Raw genomic sequence first — 25,301 nt, 5'->3', positions numbered from 1 at the left:
TTTAATGGCCTTAATAGGCCTATCAATTATCGGCGGGTACACAGCTGACTCCGGCGCAAACGAAACATCGCGAGATAGTGCAATGAGGTCGGGAAGCACGCCCGATGTCATTGTGCTTCATTTTACGTGCTAGCGTGTCGGGCCCGCCCCCGAATGCTGACTGTAAAATCCTGGCCACCGAGTATTTCTTAAATGGAGAGAGGCTGGGAATTGTTGAACTTCAAATGGGCCTGGGTGTCCTTGTTCATGAATCACCGAAAAATAACATGTAGGTACAGCAAGCAATTAAGAAGGCAAATGGTATGTTGGCCTTTACTGCAAGAGGATTTGAGTACAGGAGTAAACATGTCTTACTGCAATTATATAGAGCCTTGGTGAGACTGCACCTGGAGTATTGTGTACAGTTTTGGTCTCCTTACCTAAGGAAAGATATATTTGTTCACTAGTGAGCCTATCAGCAGCAAACATTGGAGAGGAACGGCCTGTGATTGGAGGAGCAGCCCCTTGCAGAATCTTTCACTTCACTTACTCATCTGACCAGCATTTTGAACAGTGGTTCTGGGGGCCACAATACAGGGGCTTTGTGGGCCGCATCCAAAATGTGGGTTGGACAAGCCTGACCTAGACCTTGGTATACAGGGCACAATTTCAAAATTTGTGAATGGTACAAAATTTGAAAGTATTGTCAGCTAAAAGGAGGATAGTGTAGAACTTCAAAAGGACATAGACAAGTTGCTGGAATGAACGGATGACATTTGATGTAGAGAAGTGAGAAGTGATTCATTTTGGTAAGAAGAACGTGGAGAGACAATATAAAATAAAGGGCACAATTCTAAAGGGGGTGCAGGAGCAGAGGGATCTGGGGGTATATGTTCATAAATCATTGAAGGTGGCAGGACAGGCTGAGAAAGTAGTTAATAAAGCATCAAGTATCCTTGGCATTATTAATAGGGGCATAGAGTACAAGAGCAAGGAAGTTATGTTAAACTTGTACAAAACATTGATTCAGTATAAAAAATATATGCAGCTAAGGTAGGTAGGTGAAGTTCAGATACATGATCGCGTTCAAAGTACATACAGGCTCGAGGGGCCTGAATGGCCTACACCTGTTCCTGTGTATCGCTGGAGTATTTTGTACCCCTGAGGCAACTTAATTTTTACACCAGTGGCTCCTTCCTGGGCTCCACAGGTGACCTGTGCAGGATCTCACAAGCCTCCACACACAAGTGTATCCAGGAGGTCATGGACACCACCTTTGCAAAGTGCCTTGCAGTCTGAGGAGCACAGCGGACATCCCTTCCTGATGTTCCCGAGCTTGTCTTTACAGTTCCAGCAACTGTGACATGACCGAGTCCAGAGGCTCCTCATCTGACTCGGACTCAGCAACGTTCTGGCTTCCAGCAATCCTCTGAGTGCTGGAGACCTGGGAAGTCCCTGCCTCCGTCTGCTGTGGATCAGACAGTGCGATGTGCTCACCAGATTGTGATCCCAAGGCTACTCTGGAACTAGGCGTGTGTCTCTGCGCTGGTGGAGGGTGTGGGTGAGCGCTGTGATGAGTCTTCAATTGGGGTGTCATCAGATTCCTCTTCTGAGATGTCCTCAGGGCTTGAGTCGAGGACCTGGCTTGTGGACCCCCTCGGCTGTTTCCCAGATGTGCCTGTGAAAGCGAGGAGAGAGAATCAGTGTACGGCAGGGGATTGCGGAACAGGACACATTACTCACAGCATGGTTATCTGATGGATGTTGCACTGCTGGACCCTCACTTGGTAGAGCAGCACCGACCTCACCGTCAGCACAGGACCGGTCCCAGTCATCGCCGGCCAGCTGGATGGCTCTGTTTTCAAAGTCTGTGAGGACCTTGATTTCAGGCATTCCTCCATCAGCCTGCGACCTCTCCCTGTTGTTGTGTGCCAGCTTGTCCTGCATGAATACAGAAGGAGAGAGTGTAAGCAGGATGCCTGCCGGGCCAGATGATAAGTATACCTGGCCTGTGCGGGTGGTGAGTGGTCCCATGGATGGGATGAGGACAATGACGGTGAGTGCGTGAGAGAGTGAATGGTGATGTGCCTTGAACTGGCAGTGAGTGAGATCCCTGTGGATGTGTGATGGGTTTGTGAGTGTGAGAGTTGAGAGTGATGTGAAGAGTGACTTACCCTGGTGGAACAGAGGAGATCATTCACTCTCATGTAGCTTTGGGTGGCTGTCCTCTTTTGTAGGGCATTGGCACTGATCACCGCTGCCACCACCTCCCATGCTGGATTGGTGACCTTGCTTGCTGGTCTTTGCGCAGAGAGGGGGTAGAGGATTTCACGGCGGGCCTCCACAGTGTCCAGTGGGCACCCGAGGGATGTGTCGCTAAATTTGGGGGCAGCATGTTTCCTCCTTTTAGCAGCCATGACTTTGCCGCAGCTTTCGATGCCTTAGAGAGAGCTAGCTCTGTGCAGGGGCAGCCGTTAAACATGGCACCCGGATTACTGAAGGCCTGAGGTGATGGCGGGGCCGGTAATTCAGAGGCTATCCCGCTAGCGATCCGGCGTGTTTCCCGGGAATGCATCATTAATGAGGAGGGAAGCACTGGGATTGGGATGATACGGCGTGTTTCCCAGGAATGCATCATTAATGAGGAGGGACACACCGGGAATGGGACGATATGGTGTGAAAACCCACCATTGTGGCCGGCGGGTAAAACACCCTTTTTCTTGCCCGCTACCGCACTGTGTGCAAATCTGGGGTGATTCTGCCCAAAGTTGGGATCTATCAAGCCAGGTTTCACTCTGGGATCTGACATGTCCAGTATTAACATCAGCTGGGATTATAACAATGACATGAATGTAACTTTTGTCACTTTGTATTTGTTGCATAAAGTTTGCCTGCAGAATGAACTAACCAGTGGTGCCCTTCAAGCAATTGTGTCTGATGGCGAGAGATGCCTTTGGTTAATTACCTACCTACCTACTGCATTAAAGCCTACTTGATATGTCTTCACATCGATGGTTGATGGTACAGTATAGAGTGCCATCTGCTGTCAGAAACTGAATTTTACAAAGTTGGCCACAAGCAAATATGTTGAAACAAAATCTATTATTTCATCAACTTATTCATCAGTTTGACGTTCTGGTTGGATAACAAGCATCAATGGCAGTTTCCTTGCACTCTCCTCGTCCTTATGCAGCATAACATAGACATGGAAATCTTGAATAAAAAGCGCATGCTTGAAAGATTTCAGAAAAGTTTAACATATCTCAGTTCACGCTGAAATCTAAAATGTTCTTGGCTCTGATTTAAAAGACCTGACAGCACTGAGAGTTCATATCCAATTATCTTCGGGACAACCCATGGGTGTTCAGCAGAGTGCCTCTGGTGCTGGGCCAGTATGTTCTGAATGGAAATCACACTAAGCATTCCTGAACTTTATTTTTTCTCCTTTTCCCTAAGGTACAAACTTTCCAGACAATGGCTACTGTAACGCAACCCAGTGTGACACCAACCCCAGCCACTGCACCGACTGAACCCATTACACCAAGCAACACTCCCTCCACTGCCAGTGTTGGACAACTAGTCAGCAGTATGTATTGGACAAAAACCGTCAAAAATATTATCTGGTACTAAATGTGCAGTCACTTAATTGATGAGTTTACTGTGTTTCACTCGCTATTATTGAATCTCTGCATTAGCCACCTGTACCTGTAGCTATTTACAATTGATAGGCCTTATGTATGCATGCATGTGTTAGATAGAATCACAAAGGAGAGCACAGAAACAGCCCATTCAACCCAACAAATCTACACAGGCCTCCTCCCACCCCTCTTCATCTAACCCTATCAACATATCTCTCTTGTAATCCCCCTTATGAATTTATCCAGCTTCCCCCTTAAACATATCTATACCGTTCACCTCAACCACTCCTTGTGGTAGTGAGTTCCACATTCTCACCATTCTCTGGGCAAAGAAGTCTCTCCTGAATTCTTTATGGGATGTAGTAGTGATTAAATTATGTTTAAGCTCCCTTGTTCTGGTCACGCGCACAAGTGGAAGCATCTCTCTCTATCAAATCCTTTCATAATCTTAAAGACCTCTATCAGGTCACCCTTCAGTCTTCCCTTTTCTAGAGGAGCTTGTTCACTCTTTCCCGATTGGTATAACCTCTCAGTTCTAATATTATTCTAGGAAATTGAGTGCCTCTGTATCCTTTTCGTAATATGTCAACCAGAACTATTCACGGTACTCTAAGTGTGGTCTAACCAAGATTCCAGACAAGTTTAGCATAAGTTCTCTGCTTTTCAATTCTATAGCTCCAGAAATAAGCCTCACTGCTTTGTTTGCTTTATTAACTTCTGTCACTACTTTTTACTGATCTCTGTATCTATACTCCAGATTCCTCTGTTCCTCTACCCCATTTAGACACTTCGGGCCAGATTTTGGATACTGAGGCAGGTAGCTCGAATTGAGAAATTCCCCAACTCGCCAAACTCATCTCTGTAAAAAGTACCCTGAAATGAGCAATATTTGCTCCGGGGGTAGGTGGGGGGGATGGGAAATGTTGTGCCGTGGATGCAGGATGAAGATGCCCCACCAACCCTGGAAGCATCCAATTCGATTCACTCCACGTGATATCAAGAAATGACTGAAGGCACTGGATACCGCAAAGCCTATGGGCCCTGACAATATTCCAGCAATAGTACTGAAGACTTGTGCTCCAGAACTTGCCGCGCCCCTAGCCAAGCTGTTCCAGTACAGCTACAACACTGGCATCTACCCAGCTATGTGGAAAATTGCACAGGTATGTCCTGTACACAAAAAGCAGGACAAATCCAACCCAGCTAATTACCGCCCCATCAGTCTACTCTCGATCATCAGTAAAGTGATAGAAGGGGTCATCAACAGTGCTATCAAGCAGCAGTTGCTTAGTAATAACCTGCTCACTGATGCCCAGTTTGGGTTCCGCCAGGGCCACTCAGCTCCTGACCGCATTACAGCCTTGGTTTAAACATGAACAGAAGAGCTGAACTCCCGAGGTGAGGAGAGAGTGACTGCCCTTGACATCAAGGCAGCATTTGACCGAGTGTGGCATCAAGGAGCCCTAGCAAAACTGGAGTCCGTGGGAATCGGGGGAAAACTCTCCACTGGTTAGGGTCATATCTAGCACAAAGGAAGATGGTTGTGGTTGTTGGAGGTCAGTCATCTCAGTCCCAGGGCATCACTGCAGGAGTTCCTCAGGGTAGTGTCCTAGGCCCAACCATCTTCAGGTGCTTCATCAATGACCTTCCTTCCATCATCAGGTCAGAAGTGGGGATGTTCGCTGATGATTGTACAATGTTCAGCACCATTCGCAACTCCTCAGATACTGAAGCAGTCCATGTGTAAATGCAGCAAGACCTGGACAATATCCAGGCTTGGGCTGACAAGTGGCAAGTAACATTCGTGCTACACAAGTGCCAGGCAATGAGCATCTCCAACAAGAGAGAATCTAACCATCACCCCTTGACATTCAGTGGCATTACCATCACTGAATCCCACACTATCAACATCCTGGGGGTTACCATTGACCAGAAACTGAACTGGACTAGCCATTATAAATACTGTGGCTACAAGAGCAGGTCAGAGGCTGGGAATTGTGTGACGAGTAACTCACCTCCTGACTCCCCAAAGCCTGTCCACCATCTACAAGGCACAAGTCAGGAGTATGATGGATTACTCTCCTGGATGAGTGCAGCTCCCACCACACTCAAGAAGCTCGACACCATTCAGGACAAAGCAGCCTGCTTGATTGGCACCCCATCCATAAACATTCACTCTCTCCACCACCAACACACTCCCTCCACACCAACCAGCAGTGTGTACCATCTACAAGATGCACTGCAGGAATTCACCAAGGCTCCTTAGACGGCACCTTCTAAACCTACAACCACTACCATCTAGAAGGACAAGGGCAGCAGACACAAGGGAACACCACCACCTGGGAGTTCCACTTCAAACTACTCACCATCCTGACTTGGAAATATATCACTGTTCCTTCACGGTCGCTGGGTCAAAATCCTGGAACTCCCTGCCTAACAGCACTGTGGGTGTATCTACACCATATGGACTGCAGCGGTTCAAGAAGGCAGCTCACCACCACCTTCTCAAGGGCAATTATGGATGGGCAATAAATTCTGGCCAAGCCAGCGACATCCCATGAATGAATTTTTTAAAGAAGGATCCTAGGCTGCCACAGGTTCTGGCAAGTGCCAAAACAGGCTGGTTGGATGAAATGTCCCTGTTACCTAGGACTTTGTCCCAGTTGTTTTCAAAGTTGTTAGGCCCTCTAGCCTCACCACCCGCACCCCGCCCACACCTCAATGGCCCTCATACCCTCCATGCCAACTCAATACCAACTCATACCCCCCATGGCCTCTTTTATCCTCCATGCCACCTCAATGCCATCTCATGTCCCCCTAACCACCCCTCCCCCTTGGCCCTTTGTACCCTTCATGTCACCTCAATAGCCACTCACCCAGCATGGTCATTGGCAGACCTCAGGAGTCATGTGGGGATGAAAAAAGATAAACTTCCTACAATCTAATACAACTCTCACTCTTACACACTTGAAAAAACTCACTCACTCAAAACCTATTTAAAGCTTTTAAATCTCCTCAAGGGGTTAATCTTGTATAAAAACAAACTTGTATTTAGATTCCACATCAAAGGCAGGTAACCCTTTAATAGACTCTTTAAACTGTCAATAACTGTGAACTCAGAATTCCCACTAAGATAATTGTAGCTTTTGAACCTCAACCAAGCATTCACAATAGCTATTGGGGAAATGTCAACAAAGAGCTCTATTGAAACCACACAACCAGATGCTACTGTTTCTTTCTAACCTGCAACAGGTCACCTGTTAATCAAAGCAGTCCAGCAGAGGGTTTTGTTTTAACTCTGTGACACCTGTAGCTGGGTTTTTTTTACAGTTTAAAGAGCAGGGGGTCTAAAAAACAACAGATCATGACACTTAAACAGACCTTATCCACCCTTCAATTGCATTTACACTACTCCATCAATTTGTGGTTCCCACACTGCAGCCCTTGCAACAGCAAAAATGGGGTCTGTTTGAACTCAGCACTGAGTTCACAATTCCCTTCTTTGTGAATCAGCCCTTTCCCCCACTGTCAAAAATAAGATTTGTTGGAAATGGGGGCAAGACTTCCACATACAAGTCCTGCCCGCCATTTTTAAAGATCCACAGACTTTCCTACTCTGAAAATCTGAGCCTTAATTTCCAAGGAGTATATGACCTCTTTATTCTTCCTACCAAAATGTGCTACCTGGTACTTACCTATATTCATGTTTATTTGCCAGTTACAGGCCCATTCTGCCAATTTATTAATGTCCTCCTGCATTTTGTTGTAATGCCCCTGTACATTAAAGTTACTCTGCAATTTGGTGGAATCTACAAATTTTGCAATTATACTTCCAATTCCTGAGTCCAAATCATTTATGTAAATGGTGGACAACAGCAGTTCCAGAACCAATCCTTATGTAATACCACTTTACATTTTTTGTCAATCTGAATTTTGTCAACCTTTAACTTCTAGGGCAGAATTTTACCCTTGGCGTACGGGCGCACACCCGACATGTCCGTGCGTGAAATAAAGCGTGTTGACGTCAGACGAGCGTCCCGACGTCAGCACGCACTCTCGTGATATTTCGCTAGGCGGGCACATGATGAAGATGGCGGCGCGCCCGCCATTAATTAAGTGGCCGGTTAAGGCCCTTGAGAGACCAATTGTCCCCGACTTTACATAGCCCGTGCGATTTTCAGGCCATCGCATGGGCAAAATCGGCAGGCGGGCAGGCTGCAATTTGCAAAACCTCATCCATGGGTGGGATAAGAGGGGTCAATGGGCTTCACAATGTGAATCGTGAGGAGCTTTGGATATCACTTGCTGCTGCTTGCTTCTGTGAACAGGACAGCTTCATTTCGCTTCAGAGCTGCATTCAGAGCATTTAGAGGCTTCACTTCAGGACTCAGTGTTGTCTTCCAGGCTCCTGGAGGATTCACACCGCATGGGGCTTTCCGGGTATCAGACAGCCTTCCCTTACCCTGGGAATGGGGATTGTGGTCTCTGCTGGAGGCACCTCCTCTGAGGAAGAAAGGGGCAGGAGGGAGAGGCGGCCAGGTGTCCCTATTCAGCTTCCAGGGGAGGGACCTGTGGGAGGAGAGGCGCAGGCACAAGGGGCGCTGGGCCAGCAGGAAGTCCAAGGAGGAATAGGCCGCAGAAGACGCCACTATCCTGCTGCCAGGGTTTACAGGCAGCGATGCAGCTACCTCAATATGTCCGAGGTGCAATACTGAAGGAGGCTCCGCCTCTCCAGGGAGACAGTGACCTCCATCTGTCAGATGATTGGACCTGAGATCAGCTCCGACTGTGTGGGTGGACACCCCATGCCAGTGGCTCTGAAGGTCACAGTGGCCCTCAACTTCTATACCTCCGGGTCTTTCCAGGGCTCAGTGGGGGGTCTGTGTGGAGTCCCCCAATCAGCTGTCCACAGTTGTGTCAAGCTGGAGACAGACGCTCTGTCCAGTCGTGCATTGACTTTCATTCATTACCACACGGACGAGGCCAGCCAGGCTGAGCGAGCCAGAGGCTTTGCGGCGATTGCTGGGTTCCCCCGTGCCCAGGGTGCTATAGACTGTACACATGTGGCCATCAAGGTGCCAGCGGGTGAGCTGGGTGCCATCATCAACAGGAAGGGATTCCACCCCATGAACGTGCAGATAGTGTGTGATCACAGGATGCAGATTCTGCAAGTCTGTGCAAGGTACCCAGGCAGCTCCCACGATGCATAAATCCTGAGACACTCCCAGGTGCCGGGGCTCTTCAGTGCTTCAGCCCGACTGAATGGATGGCTGCCGGACGACAAGGGCTATCTGCTCAAAAGATGGCTCATGACACCTCTCCGTCATCCAAGAACAGAAGCTGAGCAGCAGTACAATAGGAGCCATGCCTCTACAAGGGCGGTGGTAGAGAGAACCATCGGTCTTCACAAGATGCACTTCCGATGCCTGGACCGTTCAGGGGGCGCACTGCAATACCCCCCCCCGATCATGTGTCACTGATAGTGGTTGCATGCTGCGCTTTCCACATTCTGGCACTGGAAAGGGGGAACACAGTGGAGGAAGATGATGTTGACATTGCTGTTCTGGCAACAGACGATGAGTCCAGTCATGAGGACGAGCACGGTCAGGAGAACGCTTAGGGGATAGACGCTGACTTGGGCAACCTCCAGGGAGGCAGGGACACCCGGGAGGCTTTGATCCAACGCTCTTCAGCTAGCCTAACAAAGATGAACCATCACCACATGCCAGGGCTGCAGGCTCCATACTTGATCCCTGACAGGAACAGTTCCCTGGTCAACAACATACACTCTGTGCCTTTGCAATAAAGTTTCAGGAGACACACGTCCATCATAACATCATGGCTTACCCTGCACCTACAGAGCAAATGAAGCATCCAGAGGCCAGTTGCAAATAAAACACCTCATTTACTTCTGAGTGACAAACATAGCAGAAAATAACATTCACCAGTGTTTTACAACACACCGTGAAAAAAACAACAGAAAAATGGGGGAACCAAATATCACCAGTGATAAGCCTGTGTTGTGCTTAAGGTGCTTTAAGTTTTCGCTTGTTGGTGCTAGGTGTTCCCCACTTGCTGGCACCGGCATTGGAGACAGCTGCTGACTGTGTCCTGTTGGCCTTGATGACCTTGCCGGTCGTCCTCTGGCCAGTGGAGCCTGTGCTGGCCCCGCCTGGGAGGGAGCAGCCAGTGCCATGGCTGGCATCTCTCCACTTGTCGTGGCCTCATCAGATGCCACGGTCACTGGCAGAGGAACTACTGCCCTCGTCCGGAGCGCCCTGAGAGGAGCCCACAGAGACAACAGGCAGCTCGTGCGTCAACGAGAGGTCGCTCTGGACCCCCCTGCTCACCATTGATGGACGGACACCTCGCTGGGATACTGGGTGCCTCATCCATCTCCCACACTGACACTGACCAGCTGAGGTCAGTGCCTATGTGAGGGCTGCAGGTCTGAGCGCATCCCCAGGAACCCCTGATTCTGTTCCTGGCACAGCCTCTCCATGAGAGTCTCCACTCTGTCCATGGAGGAGGCAGTGCGCTCGGTCATGAGGGTCATTGCGTTGCTCATGCTCCACATGGACTCCTGCACAACAGAGACCATGGCACACAGACCCCCATGTATCACCGCCAGATCCTGCTGGACTTCCAGCATCTGCTGCCTCAGGGACAACTCCAGAGGCCCATCATCAGCCACTGACTGAGCATGTTCCTGGTCCCCAGCCGTCCTCCAACTGCCGGCAGTCTGGGCACTCTCTGCCTCCTGCTCCTCAAGCAAGCGTGAAGTGCCTTCACCAATGTGCACCGAGATACTAGATGCTGATCTTATGCCCACTGAGGTGCAGGTATGTGCACTGATGTCTGCTTGACAGAGAGGGTGCTTGGCAGAGAGCAGGTGTGTGCTCAGTATGCTGATCCTCAGCAGCCAGGGGTGGGCCTTCAGGCTCCTCACAACCAGGCGCTGCTGGTGAGCCTAAAAGGGAGAATAAGGACATATCATTGATTTAAGTCATTACACGGTCACTGTGCATGCCAGGCACCCTGGTGAGGCAGAGATATGCATCATGGTGCCCTCGTCTTTCGACTATCAATGGGGATTCCAGGTTCGAGGCTCACATCAATATACTGACTGCACTGTAATGGTTGCAAAAAGCCACATTCTCACCTCAGTGCACTGCACTCCCTGTGGCACCCCAACCTCACCACGGCCGCTTGACCTAAGCGCATGGCGCTGCTCCAACTCCAGCGCCCCCTGCTCATAGCGTGTGAGGATGAGGAGGTGTGGGGGTCCCTCGCCAGTCCGTGACCTCTCTGCATTGTTATGGGATGTTTTCTCCTGGAAGGATAGAGGTGCATTGATTAGTCCACTCTGTACCTGCAGCACCATTGCAGCCTGGCCAACCCCACCTGAGCAACACCTCGCAGGGCTCAGCCGATTCATGACCCTGGAGCCGCAAGGCACTCAGTCCGAGCAGCCAGGGCTCACCCCCTTGGCCAGCTCCTGCCTCATTGACATTTGCCACACTCTTAACTCTAACACCTGTGAGGTCCGCAGGGGGGGTGGGCAGCTCTTACCGGTTCTGCAAAGTGACCCATGCTAACACGGTACTCACCCTTCCCGATCGCAGGAGATTTTTAAAGCGCTTCCGGCACTGCACCCATGTGCACCTCACCACGCCGTGGCTGCTGACACTGGATGCCACCTCCTCCCAGGCCTCTTTGGTGAGGTGGGAGGGCCTCCTCCTCCCGTTCCTAAGGGCAAGTCTTTCTCTCCTGGCTGCCACCTCCTCCAGGAGGGCAGCGAGGTACTTGTCTGAGAAACATGGGGCTGACTGCCCCGCCGACCTGCCCTCCCGCCTGCCGTGTCCACCCGCTACGGTCTCCATTCACAGGACTTCCACGTCCTTCAGTGGCAGCCCGCCAGGGGCTGCTGAGGCTGCGTTTGAATCGGCTGCTGGGTCGCCATCGGACCCGGCGGACATTAAATCCGCTCATTGAAAGGCCGCGTCTCACACTGAGCAGGCCTTGATTGGCCCGGCTGCATAAAATCAACTTCCCAACCACCCCCACCGAGCCCACACGCCAAGGGTAAAATTCTGCCCCTAGTCCCTGTTTTCTGTTTTGTGTCGGCTTGTTATCCATTCTGCCCCATGTCTCAACTCCGTATTCTCTGTCTGCTATCCAGTACCTCATTGAAGACTTTTTGAGAATAAAAAAATGACATTCCCTTTATTTACTTTCTCTGTTACATATTCCAAGAATTCAGTAAGGTTGGTAAAGCAGAACAATTGCTTTTAGAATCCATGCTGACTACTCCTTATTAGATTTCCAACTCCTAGGTGTCTTTTTATTCTATCTTGGCGTAAAGATTTCATTATCTTTCCTGGTTAAGCTAGCCAGTGTGTAGTTTCCTGGATTTGTTCAATCTCCCTTTTTAAATATGGGAATCACATTTGCTGTCCGCCAGTCCTCTGGCATTATTCCCTTTTCCAATGAATAGTTTTCTACATATGTCACAGTGCCTCTGCCCTAATCCATCAGGTACAATGGTTTTATCCTCTCACCCGAACCTCCCCCCCCCCCCACTCCCTTAAATGTCTTTTTTTATTATCTTCTTCTAATGTCACAAAACCATGTTAGTTTCCCTGATAAATACCAAGGCAAAGTTATTATTTATTGGGCTGTAACTTCCTCGGAGTGGCACTCAGCGTCGGATTGCCACTCCGTGCCCAAACACTCCTATTAATTTCTTCTGTGCCTGTCTCGCCCGAGCTTCCGACTCAGGCCGGGCGAGATCCAGGCAGCGCAGCTCATCCCGAGGCCCAGCTCCATCGAAGTGAAGGAGGACACGCCCCTTTTTACAGCACTAGCTGCCGTAAACCAGGTAAGTTTAAAGGCCCATTGAAACTGATAGGCCAGGGAGAAGGTAAGTGTCTCGGGTAAGTGGATAGGATTTGGGGGAGGGGGTGGGGGGATTGGAGGTCCGGGGGTGGGGTTAAGCCTTGGGGTGTTGGGGGCTGATTGGGGATGGGGGAGAGGGGAGGGGGTCGAGCCTTGGGAAGGGGGTGGGGGAGGGTGCAGGTGTGGGGCTGACAGTCGGACCCATGGGGGTGGGGGTGTCAGGGTGTGGGGAATACCGTGGGGGTGTAGCTAGTCGTGGGATGGGAGGAGACCCCTGGGGGGGGGGGGGGGTGGTCAGGGGTGCTGGGGGCAGTCCTATGTGGGGATCGGGGGTGTGGGGAGAGCCCTGTGGGAGGGGGGTCGGTCTGGGTCTTTACAGTAGTTGCCCAGAAGCCAGAAGAGGTTTTAATTCTCCAGATTTTTCTGAGTAACTATTGGTGTAGCCCTGTTGGAACCATGCAAAGTTTGCAATTTAAATCGCATTTTCGGATGGTTCCCAGAGCAGGGCAATTGCCCAGAGGAAATTTGTGCTTCTGGGCAATTGCTGTGCGAACCCTTACCTGTGAAGTTCCAAGAGGGATTCCCCAGAGCATCTTTGGGGTACACTCCCAATCCGATGCTGGGAAGCTTGGAAATTATGGCCCATTTCTGCCATTTCACTGTCATTACCTGTGGGTTTACTGTGTGTATACCTGTGTAGTCCTATTGCTATCCTGATTTTTCTTTTTGTATTTATGGGTTGGTGTTGCCTGCACCTGCCCCATCCCCCATGAATAAAAAGTCAGTCGGCAGCCCACCTGCCATAAAGTTGTCTGCCCCTCAGCCATTTTACACTCAGCGGGCCATTAATTGGCTCAGGGTGAGACTTCTGCCTCCATTTGGAAAGGAATTCAGCCTTCTCAAGCTGCTGGTCAATCTGATTGGCCAGCAGCTCTGTAGTCCCAGCACTGCCAGGTTCGAACAGTAGCCACTGCTGGGACTACAGGCAGTCCCGAAGAAGAGGAGGTTATGTAGGCCGGACTGAAGTTAAGTCCGGTGTTTCAGCAGGCCCCAGCGAGGTGGAGGGCTGGCTTTGAGAAGCCAGGGGAGGGTTAAAGGGGGTCTGTGGTCTTTGTGGGGAGAGAGGGCATTACCTCTGATGGGCACAGGGGACCCCCAAAGGAGGACACCACCCCACTTGCCCATCACCAGCTCACCCAGTAAAAGCTGCCAGGCTTCCCACCCATCCTGGTGGGGAAATGTAAAATCTAGCACCACGCGTCTGTAGAATACTATTTCTTTTCATGTTTGTAATTTCACTCTTCAATTTGTCTTTACCTTCTCAATTGTCCTTTAGATTTATTTCCTAACCTTTTTGCATTCCCTTTTGGCATCTTCCTCTGCTGTCTGTGTACTTCATTAATGCTTTTTTCTTTAGGTTCAATTCTTCCCTTTTTAATTCTCTTTTATTATGTGGGTGTTGCTGGCTGGGTCAGCATTTATTGCCCATCCCTAATTGCCCTTGAGAAGGTGGTGGTGAGCTGCCTTCTTGAACCGCTGCAGTCCCTGTGGTGTAGGTACCCCCACAGTGCTGTTAGGGAGGGATTTCTAGGATTTTGACCCTGTGTTACGATCCCAGCTGATGTTATTACTGGACAAGTCAGATCCCAGGGTGAAATCCAGCTTGATAGATCCAAACTTTTGTTTGTTTAGATACGTGGAGTGTAGCTACTGAACAGAAGCACAGGAGTCAGCTGATGAACTTTTAAAAGAATAAATCATTTATTCAACAACAAAAGATTAACTATATTACAGTACTCCTTCACCCACAACTATACCTTTACACATATATACAGATTTGTAAGGACAACACAAGTAACAAAAACTATCTATGTTCACAGTAAATACACAGTCCATGTAAACCAATAGACACCCTGTGGTCACACACACCACACTCTAAAACCAAGTGACAGATGCCACCCCATACAGATGCTATAGATCCCTCATCAACTCCCCCCAGACACTTGTCCCACCGTGAGCCAACCAGTCTCACTGAGCTCCATCTTTCACACAAGGGTTTCCAATCTCCACACTCCAAGAACTCGCTTTGGAATTTTCTCCCAAACCAATGCTTTCTCTCAGACGTCTTTCTCAAGGGCCCATCTCCAGGGTTTCAAACTCTCCTTCTGATGTTCCTCTCCCCTGGATCACCACGTGTATTCAAGCTTTCTTCCACGCACTCACTCACTGACTCAGCCATGCCAACAGAGCACCACTGCTTCACATGCCCATAATAAAGAGTTACAGACCTTCAGCTATCTCCTTGGACCTTCTGGCTTCTCCCAAGCTATTTTGCTTTAAGTCTGCATCCTGCAGCTTTCTTCCTTCAAGCTTGGAGCCTTCCTCCCTGCTCCTTACTTTCACTTCCACAGAACAGGATCTTTTCTGGAATCTTGCTCTTCCTTTGACTAGAAGGTCTTCTTGGGACCCCTCCTTTCTGTCGCACTCCTTGGCCGTGGGACCTTTTGGTTCTTTTGGGAAATCTGTTGTCTGCAGTTCCCTCTCCCAGTATCCAGTCTGTTTGGAATCCTGGCTTCAACTTCAGTTTGAGACTTGCTATCTGTCCCTCTGCTATGCTGCTTCCAACTGAATTCAGATTGCTTTCAATTGAACTGAAGCTACTTTTCTGTCTCTGTGGAGCCTGCTGTTGCTAGCCAACAGCACAGTTTTTTTCCTACCTTGTTTGTTTTACTTCCCCTTCAAGAGTCATAAAATCTCATTACAATGCAGGCATCTTTTAAAGTGAAACTAAAACTCAAATTCTCCCTTTGTTAACACACACATACAGAAATACAAATTAAACTTAATCTAAAAGATATACCTTATTCTTAACACACCCAAATACACATATAACTTACTTAAATTATCTCTATTTCCTAACACCAGCGACAGTGAAGGAACGGCGATATAGTTCCAAGTCAGGATGGTGAGTGACTTGGAGGGGAACTTCCAGGTGGTGGTGTTCCCATCTATCTGCTGCCCTTGTCCTTCTAGATGGTAGTGGTCGTGGGTTTGGAAGGTGCTCTCTAAGGAGCCTTGGCAAGTTCCTGCAGTGCATCTTGTAGATGGTGCACACTGCTTCCACTGTGCGTTGGTTGTGGAGGGAGTGAATGTTTGTGAAAGGGGTGCCGATCAAGCAGGCTGGTTTGTCCTGGATGGTGTCAAGCTTCTTGAGTGTTGTGGGAGCTGCACTCATCCAGGCAAGTGGGGAGTATTCCATCACACTCCTGACTTGTGCCTTGTAGATGGTGGACAGGCTTTGGGGAGTCAGGAGGTGAATTACTTACACAGGATTCCTAGCCTCTGACCTGCCCTTGTAGCCACAGTATTTGTGTGGCTAGTCCAATTCAGTTTCTGGTCGATGGTAACCCCCAGGATGTTGATATTAGGACATTCAGTGATGGTCATGCCATTGAATGTCAATGGGAGATGGTTAGATTCCCTCTTGTTGGGGATGGTCATTACTTGGCACATTGCTTGTGAATGTTGAACAGTTCTTGCTGCATATGAACATACAAACATGCATACAAACATACGAAATAGGAGCAGAAGTAGGCCATTCAGCCCCTGTAGTCTGCTCTGCCATTCAATAAGATCATGGTTTATATTTTGATTCCCACCTACCCCCGATAACCTTTGATTCCCTGGCCTAACAAGAATCTATCTACCTCTGCTTTAAAAATATTCAATGACCCCGCCTCCACTGCCTTCTGAGGCAAAGTGTTCCAAAGTCACATAATCCTCTGAGGGAAAAAAATTCTCCTCATCTCTGTCCTAAAAGGGCGACCCCTAATTTTAAAACAGTGCCCCCTAGTTCTGGACTCACCCACAAGAGGAAACATCCTTTCCACGTCCACCTTGCCAAGACTGTTCAGGATCTTGTATACTTCAATCAAATCACCCCTCATTCTTCCAAACTCCAGTGGAAACAAGCCCAGTCTGTCCAACCTTTCCTCATAAGAGAACCCGCTCATTCCAGGTATCAATCTAGTAAACCTCCTCTAAACCGCCTCCAATGCATTTACATCCTTCCTTAAACAAGGAGACCAACATAGTATTCGAGATGTGGTCTCACCAATGCCCTGTATAACTATAAGCATAACATCCTTACTTTTATGTTCAATTCCTCTTGTAATAAAGGATAGCATTCCATTAGCCTTCTTAATTACTTGCTGTACCTGCATACTAACTTTTTGTGACTCATGTACTAGAACACCCAGATCCCTCTGCATCTTGGAAATCTGCAGTTGTTCCCCGTTTAAGTAATATTCTGCTTTTTTATTCTTCCTGCCAAAGTGAACAACTTCACATTTTCCTACATTATACTCCATCTGCTTCAGTATCTGAGGAGTCACGAATGGTGCTGAACATTGTACAATCATTAGTGAACATTCCCACTTTTGACCTTATGCTGGAAGGAAGGTCATTGATGAAGCAGCTGAAGATGGTTGGGCCGAGGACACTACCCTGAGGAACTCCTGCAGTGATTTGATTAACTGAATTCAAATTCCACTGGCTGCTGTGGTGGGATTTGTAATCATGGGAAATATTCTCCCCCTGTTGGGGGGGAAGTGCGGGAGCAGGCATGGGTGGGCGCGCCTCTGATCGGTGCCCCAATTGGGGGCGCGCTGCCATTTTACGTGGGCGTGCCAATTAAAGCCTGCCCAGCATGATGTCCGCCAGGAAGCGCCATGTGCTCCCTGTGTGGGTTGCGGGGGATTCCCTCAGCTGGGAGTGCTGCCTCAGGGAGATCAGCTCCTAATCAAAATTTGCAATACAAATGATAGAAAAATTTCCCTCACACGTCCCCTCATGTGACACTGTCACATGAGTTGGGACGTGTCCATAACTTTTATTGCAGCCTTTATTAAAAATTTAAATACCCTTATGAAATCTCATCCCGCCCATAGATGAGGTTTCATGCTTTCTCTGAAGCCCGCCAGGGCTCCCGGCCTGCCCGCCAACCTTATTCAAAAAGGGGGGAGGCAGAAAGTAGGGAACTATAGACCAGTTAGTTTAACGTCTGTCGTTGGGAAATTGTTGGATTCCATTATTAAGGAAGTAGTAATGGGGCATTTGGAAAGTCAAAATGCAATCCATCAGAGTCAGCATGGTTTTATGAAGAGTAAATCATGTTTGACTAATTTGCTAGAGTTCTGTGAAAATGTGACAAGCAAAGTGGATAATGGGGATCATGTAGATGTAGTATATCTGGACTTCCAGAAGGCCTTTGATAAGGTGCCACACAAAAGATTAATACACAAGATAAGATCACACAGAGTTAGGGGTAATATATTAGCTTGGATAGAGGATTGGCTAACCAACAGAAAGCAGAGAGTCGGGATAAATGGGTCTTTTTCTGGATGGCAAGCTGTAACTAGTGGGGCGCCGCAGGGTTCAGTCCTTGGGCCGCAACTATTTACAATCTATATTAATGACTTGGATTCAGGGATAGAAGGTACTATGGCTAACTTTGCAGATGACAGCAAAATAGGTGGGAAAGTAAGTTGCAATGAAGAAATAAGAAATTTACAAATGGATATGGACAGGTTAGGTGAATGGGTCAAAATTTGGCAGATGGAGTTTAACGTGGGTAAGTGTGAGGTTATCCATTTTGGTCGGAAGAATAAAAAGGTGACTTATTATTAAAATGGAGAGAAACTTCAGAATGCTTCAGTGCAGAGGGATCTGGGTATCCTCGTGCATGAATCGCTGAAAGCTAGTACGCAGGTACAACAGGTAATAAGGAAAGCAAATGGAATTTTGGCATTTATTGCTAAAGGAATAGAGTATAAAAATAGGGAAGTGTTGTTGCAACTGTACAAGGCATTGGTGAGACCGCACCTGGAGCACTGTGCACAGTTTTGGTCCCCTTACTTGAGGAAGGATGTAGTTGCATTGGAGGCGGTTCAGAGGAGGTTCACTAGATTGATTCCAGAGATGCGGGGCTTGTCTTATGAGGAGAGATTGAGCAGTTGAGGCCTATACTCGCTACAGTTTACAAGGATGAGAGGAGATCTAATTGAGGTATATAAGATGCTAAAGGGGATAGATAAAGTAGACGTTTCCCCTTGTGGGGCATTCTAGAACAAGTGGTCATAGTCTTAGGCAAAGGGGTGGTAGATTTAAATCAGAGATGAGGAGGAATTACTTTTCTCAAAGGGTCGTGAATCTGTGGATGCCGGGACGTTGAATAAATTTAAGGAGGAGATAGACAGATTTTTAACTAGTAACGGGTTGAAAGGCTATGGGGGAGAGGACGGAAATTTGGAGTTGAGGCCGAGATGAGATCAGCCATGATCGTATTGAATGGCGGGGCAGGCCCAAGGTGCTGAATTGCCCACTCCTGCTCCTGGTTCTTATGTTCAGCAAGTTTACTTTAAAGAACAAATTTGTATAAGAGAAAGGGAAATGGTGAACTAGTAATACAGAGGCCCAGGCTAATCCTCTGGGAACATGGGGCAGTATCTTCCGGTCGGTGAGCGGGGGCAAGACCGCCGCATAAAATGATGCGGGATGGCGTCAGGTGGAACTCCCGATGTCACCCCGTGTCATTTCCATTTTCAGGTCGGCGGGGGCACAGCTGAGTCAGCTGCGCAGCCGCCAACCTGTCAACGGCCTATTGAGCCACTGAGAAACTAATTAAAGTCATTGATGGACCTGCTTGTCCAACCTTAAGGCAGGAGAGATTAAATGAAGCCCTGGCAGGCTTCAGAAAAAGAATGAAACCTCATCCACAGGCGGGATGGGGTTTCATAAGGGTATTTAAATTTTTAATAAAGGTTGCAATAAAAGTGATGGACATGTCCCAACTCATGTGACAGTGTCACATGAGGGTACATGTCAGGGAAATTTTTCTATCGTTTGTATTGCAAATTTTAATTTGGAGCCAATCTCCCTGAGGCAGCACTCAGCCTCAGGGAGATCTGTGTGCTCTTTCGCACATGTCCCACTCCACTTGTAAACAGCTGTGAATCCTTTCGATAAAAATTAATTCAAAACATATCAATGGACTCAAAGCACTCACGCAATCCGGAGCAGCTGATTTCATTGATAATCCTTCCTGTAAACATTAATAACAAAAAAAATCCGTGGACTCAAAGCCCTTGACCACTGCTAATTCCTTCTTTTAACAATAAATATCAAAACTAAAATACTGCAGAGGCTGGAAAGCTGAAATAAAAACAGAAAATGTTGGAAATGCTCAACAGGCCAGGTAGCATCTGTAGAGAGAGAAAAACAGAGTTAACATTTCAGGTCGATGACTCTTCATCAGAAATGACAAAAGCTAGAAATGTAATAGGTTTAAAACAAGTGAAATGGTGGTGGGGGGAGGAGGAACAAAAGGGGAGGTCTGTGATAGGTTCAAGGGCAGGAGAGATTAAATGAAAAACAGCTTCATGGTCCAAAGGCTAAAGAGAACGGGAATGGATATAGTAAAGAAACAAACGATGTGCCCGGATAAGGTGTGAATGGCTAGAGAGCAGCCGTCCGAATGCAAAGTGAAGGAATAAAGAAAGAAACGAGGGAAAAAATGAACCAGCACAAAAAAAAGAAACAAATGGAGGTAGAGGTTATGACCTAAGATTGTTGACCTCAATGTTGAGTCCAGAAGACTGTAGAGTGCTGAGTTGAAAGTTGAGGTGCCGTTCCACAGACTTGCATTGAGCTTAACTGGAACATTGTAGCAGGCCAAGGACAGAAAGGTCAGAGTGAGAGCAAGGTGGAGAATTAAAATGACAGGTGACTCAGGGTCCCTGATGATCTGAAATGTTAACTGTTTCTTTCTACAGATGCTGCCTGACATGCTGAGTGTTTCCAGCATATTCTGTTTATATTTCAATAAATATCAGTGCAGTTTACCATCTATTTCATTTCAAGTACCTTTTAAATTTATGTCAAGATTTTTTTCCATGCTTACTTACACAAGCTCATTAAAAGTCTTTGCAAAATTAGAAATAGTTTAAAAAAATGCTTGAGAACTTAAAAAAAAACCCCATAGCATTGCAAGGCTGCTGGTTCTACGCCTCACCAGCACCCTTTGTGGCTGCCTTCAATTTTGACTATGTCTTGCAACAGGGCCAGGAAGCTTCGAAAGCTCCAGTGTAAAAAGTTAAAGACAGTTTTTATCATGGTCAGTGGCAGGTACCTTAGCTGCTGACCAGAGATCTGGGCCAATGTTATGGAGATGAATCAACTAAATTCTGTTTTTATTGCATGATTTTTTTCACAAAAATATTAATTATTCTGTGCAGATGGTAATATTATGTGTTTTTTTAAGTGCTTCGGCCTTTTCATCCCTGAATTAGAACTGAGTTGAATGGCACAGCTAATTTATCTTCAGTTCAAGTATACTCCAAACTGGCATACAGTATTGTCCCCATTTTGCATTTTATATTTCTTCAAAAAGGAGACTTGATTTAAGCTTCCTCTTCATAAACTAGACTCAACTAACTCATAATGAGAAGTTCTCATGGTGGACTTCTCCTTGCAGCTTTCAGTGAGGACTGTGGATGCTGGGCAAAGTGACACCTTACTGAGTGTTTGTAGAATGCTTTTGTTTGTTGTGACAGTTCCTTGGAATAATACATTGTGGAACTGACTGGGGATAAAGCTATCTTAGATCTAGTATTGTGTAATGAAGCAGGATTATGGCAAAAGATCCTCTGTGAAATAGTGATCATAATAATGGGCCCTGACAATATTCCAGCAATAGTACTGAAAACTTGTGCTCCAGAACTTGCCGCGCCCCTAGCCAAGCTGTTCCAGTACAGCTACAACACTGGCATCTACTCAGCAATCTGGAATGTGGAACCCAGGTATGTCCTGTACACAAAAATCAGGACAAATCCAACCCGACCAATTACCGTCCCCAACATCTTCAGCTGCTTCATCAATGACCTTCCTTCCATCATAAGGTCAGAAACGGGGATGTTCGCTGATGATTGCACAATGTTCAGCACCATTCATGACTCCTCAGATGCTGAAGCAGTCCATGTCCAAATGCAGCACCCGTGAATGAATTAACAAGAAAACATTGAATTTTATGTTGAGTTTGAAAGTGGCATACTCCAATCACAAACCAGAATCTTAAATTTCAACAACGCCCAGTACGTAGGTGTGAGGGGAGAACTGGCTAAGATTAATTGGTAAATGGACTAAAGGGTATGGAGGTAAATGAATGGTGGGAAACATTTAAAGAAACAATTTAATATCTTCAATAAAAATACATTTCATTGATAAACAAGGGATGGAACCATCCCAGATTTACACTAAATGCAGTAGCGGGTGTGAAAAAAGACATTTTACACACTGGCTGCAATGGCGGGTTTTCGCACTGTATCGTCCCCTTCCCGGCGCCTCATTAATAATGCATTCATGGGAAACCCTCCAGATTGCTGGTGGGTGGGCTCGGATTTGCCCACCACGCTGTGACCTCAGTGCTTCCTCACTCCGGGTGCCATATTTAAAGCGCAGCCTACTTCATATTTACAGACCAGGACTGCTCCAGGCAACAGATGGCCCCGAAAGCCAGGAAGGCAGCAGCCCCCAAATTGAGTGAAGTCTCTCTAGGGTACCTGCGGGATGTAGTGGAAGGCCGCAGCGATGTCCTCTACCTCTATCTCTACAGGGCTGTGGCCTCAGGAGGTCCACCTGGGTCACCAATCCAGCCTGGGAGGCAGTGGCAGTGGTGGTCAGTGCCACCGGAGCACAGAGGAGGTCAGCCATCCAGTGCAGGACGAGGATGAATGCTCTCATCTGTTCTACCAGAGAAAGTCAACAACCTCATCACTCTTAACTCGCATCCACAAACCCACAGGGACCTCACACCTCGAGAGACAACACCACTAACTCTCACACACACCCTCACATCTCCATCAGACTCATAGCCTCTCGAGCTCAGATCCTCATCCTGTCCATGACTCCGCTCACCACACAAACATTACACACAGTGCCATGTGTCCCGCTCACACTCTCTCCATCTGTTTTCATGCAGGAGAAGGTGGCTCACAACAACAGGGAGAGGTCCCAGACGGAGGGTGGAGTGGCCCACATTAGGCCCCTCACTCACTTTGAGGAGTGAGCCATCGCACTGACTGGTGAGGACATGGACTGTGCCTGCAGTGACGGTGAGGTCAGTGGTGAACACCCACGTGAGGATTCTGCACCACATCATCCCCCTCTCAGTGTAACTGTGAGTGCTCTCTCTCTCTCTCTCTCTCTCTCTCTCTCTCCCGCTTTTGACTCTGCTGCCATGCACTAATTATCTCTACTTTGGTTCACAGGGAGCTCTGCCAAGCGACCGACACCCTCAGCCAGCCAATCCCTCAGCTCCATCCAGGTCCTCGCCTCCAGCCAAGAGGACACCTCCTGCATTGAAGAGCTGGAAATAAGCAGCTTGGAAGACCTGTCACAGCGCTTACCCACACCCCCCACCAGCGCAGAGACACACAGCTCGGTGGTACCTAGATCTAGAACAGGCTCAGGTTCACTATCTGGTTATCTGGTGGTCACCGCACAGACGTGTCTGCAGCAGGAGGAGGCAGGTTCAGCCCAGTTCTCCGGCACTCTGAGGACTGCAAAGAGGCATTTGTGAAGTCGAAATCAGATGACGAGCCTCTGGATTTGGCCTTCAAACTTACCGTGGAGAGTCAGCGGAAGGCAGGGGAACATCACACAGAGCTGTTGGAAGCCCTCAACAGAGTAGCATGCGAGTCAGAGGAGTGTGTCTGCCTGCTCTCTGATAAAGTGGTGCTCACATGTGCATGCATGGAGGTCTCCATGGGAAGGATGGTGGACGCCATGGAGACCCTGGTCCAGCAGAACGTGGAGATGCGCACATGAGCTAAATTTGCAGATGACACCAAAATAGGTGGGAAAGTAAGTTGCAATGAAGAAATAAGAAATTTACAAATGGGATATGGACAGGTTAGGTGAATGGGCCAAAATTTGGCAGATGGAGTTTAACGTGGGTAAGTGTGAGGTTATCCATTTTGGTTGGAAGAATAAAAAGGTGACTTATTATTTAAATGGAGAGAAACTTCAGAATGCTTCAGTACAGAGAGATCTGGGTGTCCTCGTGCATGAATCGCTGAAAGCTAGTATGCAGGTACAGCAGGTAATAAGGAAGGTAAATGGAATTTTGGCATTTATTGCTAAAGGAATAGAGTATAAAAATAAGGAAGTGTTGTTGCAACTGTACAAGGCATTGGTGAGATTGCACCTGGAGCACTGTGCACAGTTTGGTCCCCTTACTTGAGGAAGGATGTAGTTGCAATGGAGACGGTTCAGAGGAGGTTCACTAGATTGATTCTAGAGAAGCGGGGCTTGTCTTATGAGGAGAGATTGAGCAGTTTAGGCCTATACTCGCTAGAGTTTAGAAGGATGAGAGGAGATCTAATTGAGGTATATGAGATGCTAAAGGGGATAGACAAAGTAGACGTGGAGCAGATGTTTCCCTTGTGGGGCATTCTAGAAACTATAAGGCCATAGTTTTAGGCTAAGGGGTGGTAGATTTAAATCAGAGATGAGGAGGAATTACTTTTCTCAAAGGGTCGTGAATCTGTGGAATTCACTACCTCAGAGTGCAGTGGATGCCGGGACGCTGAATAAATTTAAGGAGGAGATGGACAGATTTTTAATTAGTAACGGATTAAAAGGTTATGGGGAGAGGGTGGGAAATTGGAGTTGAGGCCGAAATGAGATCAGCCATGATCGTATTGAATAGCGGGGCAGGCTCGAGGGGCTGAATTGCCTACTCCTGCTTCTAGTTCTTATGTTCTTATGCCCTGCACTTCATCGCGGTAGCCATGGCTGAGTTCCTGCAGGGGCAACACGAGGGGGTAAACCGGGCACCTCGACATCCCTCCTTCCCTTCAAGGAGTCAGGCCGGGGCCCTTGGGCACCTGAAGGGAGGAGGAGCAGCAGTTGGACACCCCTGGGTCATTCACTCAGGAATCTCAGAGGCTGTCCTCTCTCCCTGAGTCCCCTTTGCCTGTGACTCTCTCAACCTCAACCTCTGTCATCACAGAGGGAGCAGCCGGCCCACAGGAAGACAGCCAAAGCAAGCCAGGGCCCTCAAAGACTCGGATCTCCAGAGGACTCATGACAAAGTCATCAGAGACAACAAGGCCAACCACTGGACAGGCTGTCTCCACCACTGCTGTGGATGTCAGGACAGTGGTAGGCCTAGAAAAGTTCAACAGTCCTGATCACAGTTGGTTGCACAGGTGAACACATTTTGTCACTTTATAATCTGAAAATATATTTACTTTCACTGTATAACGTGTAATGTTGTCTCTCAGCTTCACTGACAGGCTCCATGAGTCCTTCCACTACAGTCCCACGACCCCAGCTCCTCATCCCCCAACCCTACTAGTAGTTTAGTTGCACGGAGCAGGCCCACGAGTGATTCTGGAGAGAGAAGTGCGTGTGAGGCAGGGCCTTTCGGAGCCTTGAGCAAGCATTCTCCCACACGCACGGAGCCTTCACTGTCCCACGCACACGGAGCCTTCACTCTCCCACACATATGGAGCCTTCACTCTCCCACACACACACGGAGCCTTCACTCTCCCATGCACACGGAGCCTTCACTCTCCCACACGCACGGAGCCTTCACTCTCCCACACGCACGGAGCCTTCACTCTCCCACACGCAGGGAGCCCTCACTCTCCCACACACACAGAGCCTTCACTCTCCCACACACACGGAGCCTTCACTCTCCCACACACACAGAGCCTTCATTCT

General features: G+C 48.1%; 1 protein-coding gene across 1 annotated transcript in view; it reads left to right on the top strand.

The window, feature by feature from the left end:
- Positions 1-25,301, top strand: part of pou6f1 (POU class 6 homeobox 1) — a 294,584-nt gene that overhangs the window by 200,153 nt on the left and 69,130 nt on the right. Inside the window, exon 9 of the mRNA XM_078534560.1 lies at positions 3,436-3,565. Within this exon, the coding sequence (XP_078390686.1) occupies positions 3,436-3,565 (130 nt within the window). The remainder of the gene's footprint in view (positions 1-3,435; positions 3,566-25,301) is intronic.

Source organism: Cetorhinus maximus, chromosome X (genome assembly GCF_964194155.1).
Source record: "Cetorhinus maximus chromosome X, sCetMax3.hap1.1, whole genome shotgun sequence".
NCBI lineage: Eukaryota > Metazoa > Chordata > Chondrichthyes > Lamniformes > Cetorhinidae > Cetorhinus > Cetorhinus maximus.
The sequence above is the reverse complement of the archived record's forward strand: the minus strand, read 5'-3'. Positions and strand labels throughout refer to the sequence as shown.